General features: G+C 35.2%; 1 protein-coding gene and 1 long non-coding RNA gene across 2 annotated transcripts; both read right to left on the reverse strand.

Moving 5' to 3' along the window:
- Positions 1-2,037: 2,037 nt before the first annotated feature.
- On the reverse strand, positions 2,038-2,891 carry LOC130948365 (uncharacterized). The gene is made up of 4 exons (XR_009073025.1): positions 2,833-2,891; positions 2,497-2,754; positions 2,320-2,412; positions 2,038-2,237 (listed from the first exon to the last, which is right to left on the reverse strand). It is a non-coding gene; the product is annotated as an uncharacterized LOC130948365 (long non-coding RNA).
- A 1,253-nt stretch (positions 2,892-4,144) lies between these two features.
- Positions 4,145-8,809, reverse strand: LOC130951243 (protein PHOSPHATE STARVATION RESPONSE 1-like). Its single transcript, XM_057879887.1, has 8 exons — positions 8,388-8,809; positions 7,041-7,500; positions 6,395-6,554; positions 6,220-6,296; positions 6,074-6,113; positions 5,495-5,555; positions 4,698-4,767; positions 4,145-4,619 (listed from the first exon to the last, which is right to left on the reverse strand). Exons 2-8 carry the CDS (start codon positions 7,455-7,457, stop codon positions 4,404-4,406), a joined length of 1,041 nt encoding a protein of 346 aa, XP_057735870.1. The 5' UTR covers positions 7,458-7,500; positions 8,388-8,809; the 3' UTR covers positions 4,145-4,403.
- Between the last annotated feature and the right edge of the window lie 964 nt (positions 8,810-9,773).

Raw genomic sequence — 9,773 nt, forward strand, 5'->3', positions numbered from 1 at the left:
GATATACGTTGCACAACACTTTGATGAATGTGATGATCCGTGACACTCATCATCATTCTCACCTATGAACGCGCGTGATTGACAACCACTTCCGTTCTACTCTAGGCCGGGCGCATATTTCTTAGATTCCCCAACAGAATCTTCGTGGTATAAGTTAGATAGATGGCGGCATTCATGAGGATCCGGAAAGTCTAAACCTTGTCTATGGTATTCCGAGTAGGATTCTGGGATTGAATGACTGTGACGAGCTTCAAACTCCTGAAGGCTGGGCGTGATGACAAACTCAAAAGAATCAAGGGAGTCTATTCCAACCTGATTGAGAACCGACAGATGATTAGCCGTGCTGTGACAGAGCATAGGACCATTTTCACTGAGAGGATGGGATGTAGCCATTGACAACGGTGATGCCCTACATACAGCTTGCCATGGAAAGGAGTAAGAAGGATTGGATGAAAGCAATGAGAAAGTAGAGATTTAAGAGGAGCACAGCATCTCCATACACTTATCTGAAATTCCCACTATTAATTTACATAAGTATTTCTATCCCTTTTATTTTCTTTTTATTATTAATATTCGAAAATCCATAAACCAATTTAATCTGCCTAATTGAGATTTACAAGGTGACCATAGCTTGCTTCATACCAACAATCTCCGTGGGATCGACCCTTACTCACGTAAGGTATTACTTGGACGACCCAGTGCACTTGCTGGTTAGTTGAACGGAGTTGTGACTTCAAATAGAGCCAATTATTAAATTTCATACAAATACAAAGAGTATGTGATCACAATTTCGTCCACCATTTAGTCTATGTAATAAGGATTTGCTGTTGTTTGTTAACATTTGTAAATAATATTTATGCCCTTAGTTCATTTTGTACCCTCAAGTATTTTTTGATTGATAAGAGCTAAGAAGAGAATGAAACTGAACCTTTTTGAACCTGTTAAACTGGTCATCTTATTGAGGAACCTATATGATATTGGCAAAGAAATGTAAGAGTTAAGAGTGAACATGTGTTTATCATAAAATGTACTCAACCTGGTAGAGTCACAACTCCATTAGGAGTAGCTTATAACCATTAAATCTTTTTTCTGTAACTTATGAATATTATTAGAAAATACAATCAAAAGTTTACCAGATCTTAGAACCACAATAAGAATTAAAAATCTACCAACAACATACTTCTCTATCCTGATTAGATGTAGGGGATAAAGCCCTTAACAACCACACTCAAATAAATGTCACATTGTACATAAAACTAAGGGTTTCTTGCATTTTTGTCAATTATTATAGGCGGATAAATAGAAATAACATGCAAACTACACTAATCCATAAATAGAAAAAATGTTCTATTTACTACACAATAAACCAACTGAATGTGAATTATGAGCTTCAGAATCCTAAAACTCAACACAAAAATCAAGCTTAAATTTGATCAAATGAATAAAATAACTAGCATATGATACACAACAAACTATAACATCAATTTCAAAACCTCAATAAATGTAATCTCATAAGTTTTCCAGTAGATGCATACTAATGATAGAAACATGTATCTATGTATATATATAAAGATACCATACAAAAATATAGACAACCAGAATATTTTATCACCAATAGAAGTAATTAAATGATTAGACATTAAACTTGGAAAATGACCAAAGTTGAAATCTATAAATAGTTCATAAATGAGTAGTACAATTATAAGTAAAGGTAGTATGTTGATTTGTGAATGTAGAATGTTCTAATTTTGCTAATTTGACAATTATTAGTGAACGGTGGTAATATACAACTTTCTGGTCTTTATGATTTCCAACGAAATTCTTCATCACAAAATTAACGGATGAAGTTAATTTGCAAGTCATAAGAAAACTGATCCAGAAATTAATCATTAAATGCACAATAGTGGATAGTTTCATAGCAACTCACACATAGATGCACAGAAAGTATAAGAATGGCAATACAACAAATAAACTACCTTAGACCAAATTTTAGCATAGATCGTCAGTTAAATAAAGCTGTTTGTCAAATCACCAAGATTCTATAAGAAACGTTGAAGAAAAAAAGAAAACAACAAAGAAAAAATTACTAAATTGGAGGCTTGGAGCTATTGGGGTTGCTTTGAGTCAAAGCAACCACCCCAGCATTGATATTTGGCTCTTGAAGTCTTCCTACAGCCACCGTTTCGAGGTCCTTGCTGCTGCCGGAGGAGGTGTTCTAGCATCTCTCTCCTTCTTATCTAAACATAACCTTGTTCTTAGTATGATGAAATTGAAAAACATATTTATAGAAAATTGGCAGCTCTAAAGGTTTTAACTTACATGGTACTGGCTTCCCTTCTAGCAAAGATATGCGATTCGACCCGGATCCATGAATTCTATGTATCTTTTTTGTGAACATGCACGGTGAGTACACTGAATTAAACAACCTTTATTATCAGTATATACATTAAACATTTAAATTGAAGTTATAAGGTTTGAAAAAATTTTGAAACTTACCTGTGGGAACGACTATTCCTATTGTTAAGTGCAGCGGAATTGACAGCACGGTTGACCTCACTGAGTTTCATGAGGGTCAGAACATCAACTGTAGATGTCACCAGACACAATGTAGCATAAGGAAGACTTAATTCATCATCATTGCAGCTCCTAATCTCTAATTTATCATCTGTTTTGTCCTAAGTAAGTAGGTCTCTAACTTGTTCATTGTAAATCTCGACCATTTGAACATAAATGTCATATGTCATAATGTCTTTCCTGTCATTAGACAATCGAAACAAATCGTTAACAGCAAGATAATTGTGTTGAGGAGATAATTTTCATTAAAATCATTACCATGTTTTCATTATGAAGAGAAGCAGCAAAGTTTCCATCAATATTTTCTTTGGCTTCCAAGATGCCATCAACCAGTAGCTTCACAAGTGATTCTACATTTCCTCTACATCCAATAGAGTAATTAGAAAGAATAGAATTAGATGAGTATGAAGAATGTTTTGAAATCTCTTTCAGCAGCAATTTTTTTATCACTTGCAACCAAAACAATATATTTCATATTAGCACATGATGCAAAATTAGATACCAATATATGAGCAAGACTGAGTAATCAACCTTCTTGTTTCTGAAAATTACTCTCAACAGAATGCACTTTTTTTCCTGTGGCAGAAAAATCCAATCGCTTACATGCATCGGAGGAAAAACGCAACTACAGCTCTCGAATGAATTCTACTGGCTGGCTTCATAAGTAATGGAGATCTTAAGTGCCTGTTGGAGGATCCATTTTAGCCATTTGTCATCAATAAAAGTCATTACCAAGTAATTCAATACAGTAGATCAGTAAAACATCATAAGGTGAATCAAATTATTCAGAGAGAGAGAGAGAGAGAGAGAGAGAGAAAGAGAGAGAGGAGCAACTTAGACATCCTTGTTGAGCGCAACACAACTTTGGAGCCATCACGCAGGCGAGGGTCGATCGTGGAAACCTGGCAAAGTAGGGCGTGAACGTCATCTTCGTTGAAGCAGAAAAGGCCGAGGTTCTTGCCAGTGGAGGCTCCGACAACTAGCAAGAACTCCTCCGACGGGTTGCTAAGTGCGTACATAGGGAGGTCGTGAAGGAACAAAAAATGGACAGGGAGGTCGTGGAGAAACTTGGTTCTTCTTCTTGGCCAGAGACGAGACGAACAGAGCTTGATTGGAGAAAGAAAAGTAGAGAGGTGACGGAAACACCTTCTTCTTTGTCCAAAGAGAAAGAACACTAAAATCTAAAGAAAATCAAATATTTTTTTATTTATTTTTTTTTTATATATGTTTTTGTTTTGAATTTTTTATTTTTAAATTGTTTCAAATTTAAAAATATAAAACCAAAGTTAATTAAGTTTTGACTAAATTAAAAGGATCAAAATATTTTGTCCAATATAAAAGAAAAGAATATTTAAATTTTTTTATAAAAATAATTTAGTAAAAATATTGATATGATATGTATTTAAAAAAAAAATTAATTACTGACGTAAAAAATATAATCCATATGTTAATGTTTTAATTTGTCCACATTTTTATTGTAACAATACGTATGAATTTATTAGGGTACCCAAAAAAAAGCGCCATTAGTTAATATACAATATCAACGAACACAAACATAACTCGGTAATGATTCTAGTTGAAACCCAATAATGATTCTAGAAGTTACTATTAAATATTCCAAGAATATACAACAAATCTCTGAAGTAAAATTTTTCCAATTGCTAAAATTCACCCCAGATCAAGTAACCAATCATAATGTTGAAACCAAATTACTGATTCAAGAATCCAAAGTCACAAGCAGAACGGGAAAGTTACCATCACGTTATCCCCCTACAATCATTAACTCTAAGACCTTCAAAAGTTCGAAGAAAAACAAATAGTTCTAACTTTCATAAACTTTTAACCCGTTTTGGGGGAGGCGCAACCAACTGCTCGTCTCCCTGTTCCTGTTTACCATTGTCGTCGTTCTGGGGTTCTGAATTTTCATTTGTATGTTGCCCCGTGCTTGATATTGGAGCAGAGGACGAGCCCTCTATCTGTTTTTCAAACATCATCTGAAGACGCTTCCCTTGGTCTTCAATTTGAATCTGCAACTTTCTTTGTATCTGCATAATACGCATAATATCAGAATATTACTAGTGGCATCTTTCCTACAAAATTTGGGAACAAAAGCAATTAAGTACCTCAAGTTGTTCATGAAGCCGCTTTTGAAGTTCCATCTGCAACCTCAATGCTTCAGTTATCCCCTTACTCCTGCAGCCACAATCCAGTGTGTGTTTCTGGGCATTAATTACTCACTTCAATGCAGTTAAAGCAAACACATAAAACGGTACATATCAGAAATGCGAATGATTAAGTATATAACCATGGGGAAAGTTGAAACCTTCTTGTCCAGTTTTAAAACCTACTTAATCTTGCATTTTGTTACGGTCTAGCTCCCAGGCTGGTCTAAAACGATGACGGGCCCAAAAGCACCCTTCTTGGGAGCATGATGGCTGATAAAGGACATAATCTGGATCATATTCATGTAGGATTATGCATATATTCCGCATGGATCTATCCGGATCCTTCCCAGATTCACCCACCAGACACCATAAATAGAGGGCGTAACACTCAACCAAGGTATGCTATCTACATCCAATCCTTATACCTCATAGACTATTACTAACTTAAGCACCGGAGCCTATTGCAAGTACACCCCCACCTCTGTGGAGATGCCAGCCCAGAGCAAGGAGATCCGCCTCAGCCTCGTATCCCAATCTTATTCATGTTCCACTACTACAAGAGGTAATCACAATCTCACCTCCCGAACGCATTTTAAATTCAAATGTATATGATATTAGAAGTTACATTGAGGACATTACACTCTATGCTTGACGAAATAAAAGGAGATGACCATTGCCAGCAAAAGGATCAGTCAATCAAATGTGTTGGTGCCATAAGAAAATATTCATCATTAAGAAGGTTACAAGTAACTCACGTTTTTAAGTCTAGAGGCTTCATTTCTTCAATTGAATCCATCAACTTTTTCTCAGGAGCTCCTGCAATACATGCAGAGAACAGAAAATCATTCAAACTGTTATTTCTCAAACTTGCCAAAAAGAACACAAATATGCAAGTTAGTCCGCGACAAGAATTTTAACATCAAGTAGATTCCTTTATCTTAAAAGTATGAATGTGACAACACTTTGCTCTTGAAAGATGCAAGTGACATCGAATAGGTCCCTAAGAACTCCTTTTGGAAGAAGTTAAGAGACCTGTATATCACATGAATCTTTTGTAAACCTGTTTGACATCACATGCATCTTTCAGAAATATATTTGTCGTCAAACAACTTTCAACGAATAAAATGATGTCACTTGTTAACTTTTGGGGCTAAATCAATGTAAAAAATATTTTGGAGACTATATTGTATGCTCACTATTATGTTTTTAACGTAACGCAAAGGGAATAGGAGCAGAGAACACTGAAGAAATAAGGGAGCATGAAAACTAAATGTGCTTTATGAAACATTTTGGGGTGAGGAAATGGAAGAGATACTAAGTAAATTTACACATACCTTCTGATGGCTCAGGTTTGTATCGGGCAGTTCTATATTTCTGAAACCAAGATAGCCATATTCCATGATTAAAAAAAAAAAACCATTGATAAATAAATACACGTCCTCATAAGAGTTAAAAAGGAAAAAGATATAAAAACAACCACCTGAAGGTGGCTTTTCACATGATATATGGTAAGGCCTTCAACTTTCATTAGGTTCAAGACTCCTTTTGGAGTAGCCTCTGTTATGTTAAACACGATGAGACGACAACAAATTAAGAACTTCTAATATCACTCAGTGAGAAGGACAAGAGGCAACATTGTGAAGAAGTTAACATACTCTCACTACCACCAAGCTGATTCACTGCCTCTACAAAGGCCTCATGAAGCTCCGGAGTCCAACGCATTCTTTGCTTAGTTTGGGGTGTGGTGGAGACCAAGTCTGGAAGACCGTTAGCTTCAACAGATGGCACTTGCTGCTGTATTGATAACTGACTTTCCTGCATCATGAGAGAAGAATACACTTCTGTACCTTAAACACAAAAGTACATAAATAAACTGTGCAAAAAAGAGTTAAGATGAAAGACGACTATAGATTTCAAGCTATTTAGAAGAAACTGTGGCTTTAAATTGCCATTTGCAATTACAATTGCTCCTGCAATATTTTTGTTGGGTACACTTTGCATTCACTTCATAGCAACAACTGCTACCGCAACCACAATTTAAAAGGCGATGAAATATATGCACTTCCTCATACCAAGTGGTGGATGAAAGGAGAAAAACAAGAGAACTGCATTCCGCCATGCACACTTTATGATTGTGCACAGAACTAGATGTATGTTGACCAACTAAAATGACTTTTCATCTTCATTAGTAACTACTAACTACTAACGAGGTGTAAACTGCCACCGACATGTTCTAGTTAACTTGACATGTAAGACAGCATTTAAGACTTGCACGGTGAACCACTATAAAGTGAAACAAACCTTTGGTTTTGGCTCTGCTACATTGGTATCACTGACAAACTGGTTCCAATTTAGCTGAAGAGGATCATCATCAGACATGAAGGGATCAACCCACTCAAAATCAACAGCCTTTGGATTATCACTGGATGTGTATGGAGCACTATATACTGTATGATCATTCTGGAAAGGAGCGTTGTTATTATCAGGAAACAAAAGAATATTGTCGAACAGATCCGCTCCCCAGGAAACATCATCAATTTGTCGCAGCGGCTGAGAAGCTTGTGTTGTTGCATGGATTTCGGAAGCGGTGGGAAATGGCACGCCATCATCAGGGAAATCAGCAGGGGTTGAGAACATATGACCAACACTTCTGATGTTGGAATTTATTGATGAAGCCTGCGCTGCAGATGTAGGAAGAACAGGAAAAGATGAAGACATGGTTATCTCTGGTGGTTCCCAATCAAATTTGCTTTGCAATGACCTGCAACATATTTATGTCAATCGCTGAACCAGCAATAACAATAACTAAGTCTTGTACCACAAGGTGGCATCAACTACATAAACAAGACTATGCTACAATGTTTTACTACATTGAAATCATTAAACCACTCAACCAATAATGAGAAATGATCTACACCCAGAACATAATTTGACAATTCATATATTTTGCAAGTAAACCAAAAGAGCATAGGAAGACTCAAAAAAAAAATAGTTGAATTACAACGGCACTAATAAAAGTAATAAAAGTTCACAAAAACGGAGTCAGTCCAAAACTGCAAGGTGGGATTAGAGAGTGAAAGATATCATGAGAGTTTGGTGATGATGAAGGTTTCTCTAAGCTAACCAATTTCACAAGAGTCATCAAATTGGAATTCAGTAATTCACCATATACTACACAAATCACATCCAAAACACCCATCAATCAATTAAATTATTATTAATAATACAACAAATGAACAATAAAATTAACAAACAACCACCCAGCTTAGAAGATGCTTTTTTTCCTTTTGTTTCATTAGATAATCATAATCTTCTCTCTTGAGGGATCCCAATACAAACCAGAGCAGAGCAAATCAAAACCACTTGCACAAAATTTCCAAACTTTGATAACAACCCATTAGAATAAATAAATAAATAAGTAAATAAATTGTAACTTTAATAGCAGCTATGATGAAGTCAAATTGATTTCTCATACAAAATTCCTGGCAAGACATAATTAACAGAAGAACATACTAAAAGGAAAACCAAAAAGCTAGTAATAATCTATCTGATATGAAGGGAAGGAATCCATCCAAGTCAGAATAACAATAATTAATAAATAAATAGAATGAAAGCCGAGGTTGATAGAACTTGACAAGTTGAAGTTACCTAGAAACAAAGGGAAGGATTCAGCAAAAAGAGCAAAGATTGTTGGGAGCAGAAGGTTTTAATGAATAATAGGAACTATGTTTTGGGGTTTGTTAATGTTGCTGTCGTCCCATAAAACGAAGGAGGGGACGTACGAGGCTGCCGCTACTTTTTTCCCAAGGTTTTTGTTTTTTTTTCAAGTTTGACCCTTTTCCTCGTATTTATGATTGTACTTCGAAACTCCCCAAGTTGACGTCACGTACAAATTATGGAGTCCCTATGTTATCAGAATCGAACCGGATCAGCTGGTTTGACCAAAAAACTGATAAACCGATGATCTAACTGGTTCAATTTGCTATGTGGAATTGTGGATCGTTCATGTAATTCGTATCGAACTGAGAGCTGTCAACCAAGGGAACAAGCCACGGCTCGAATCATGAATTTGAGAGAAGGAAAAACTTTAACAATATCATGTTGCCCACCAAATCAAATAACTCTTCGATATACATGTCGTTGATAATGATGCATATGATATCAACGCATTTAAGTGTCACACATTTTTTGTTATATAGTTTATATATGCTGAGACTCATAGTTATTATAGACATCTTATATATTATATATATATAAATATATAAATACATGGATCATATTATAATATATATATATATATATATTATGTTTTATTATAATTTAGATATAATTAAATTAAATTAAATTTAAATGAAGATTTATTTATTTTTTTATATTTATATTTTTTATATTTATTTTTTTATATTTATATATATTATGTTTTATTTTTTTATATTTATGTATTATGATTTATTTGTTGGGATCTATCTTTTAATTGAAATAGTAGGAAAGATTTGGGGGACAATTACTTATTTTGGCCAAGTAAAGCTGGCCCCTCTTGTCGTGTCTGACCTCTTATTGGGTAAATAGTAGAGACCGTCCTTTTTGGGTGGACCTTTTTATCCTTATTCGATCTGGCTTTATGTTTTGGATCAGGGTATGAACAGTGCCCCTGGTTGAGTTTGAGCTTTCGTGATGCCGAGTTTAAGCATTTTGTGGCTTTAATTTTCGTTGTCGGGTACACCGCCTTCAAAAGGTCGGGTACTTGACGTGTTTTGAAATTTTGAAACGTTACTTTAAAGGAGCGAACATTACGCGGTAGTTCTCTTGAAATCCACACATGACTTTGAAAAGAGGTGTAAAATGTCCCCTTTGCTCCTTCTCTCTTACAAAAAGCTTCGCGCCCTCCTTCTTTTCCCTTTTCTATTTCTGAAAACGTTTCATTTGCCTTTCCTTCCTTCATCGAAAAAACTCCTTTACTTTTCTTCCTATGTTTCTTACTTCGTAACCATTTTTTAGTTTCAAGATTTTCTTGATCTTGATTCTTTTGAAGAG

Source organism: Arachis stenosperma, chromosome 9 (genome assembly GCF_014773155.1).
Source record: "Arachis stenosperma cultivar V10309 chromosome 9, arast.V10309.gnm1.PFL2, whole genome shotgun sequence".
Lineage (NCBI taxonomy): Eukaryota > Viridiplantae > Streptophyta > Magnoliopsida > Fabales > Fabaceae > Arachis > Arachis stenosperma.

Excerpts from the sequence above, each read along its gene's own strand:
- LOC130951243 (XM_057879887.1), bottom strand. The coding sequence starts at position 7,457 with ATGTCTTCATCTTTTCCTGTTCTTCCTACATCTGCAGCGCAGGCTTCA. Across the intron at positions 6,297-6,394 it reads TCAGCTTGGTGGTAGTGAGA|AGGCTACTCCAAAAGGAGTC; the intron begins GTATGTTAACTT and ends TTAACATAACAG. Across the intron at positions 4,768-5,494 it reads AAGCCTCTAGACTTAAAAAC|GAGTAAGGGGATAACTGAAG; the intron begins GTGAGTTACTTG and ends TTGTGGCTGCAG.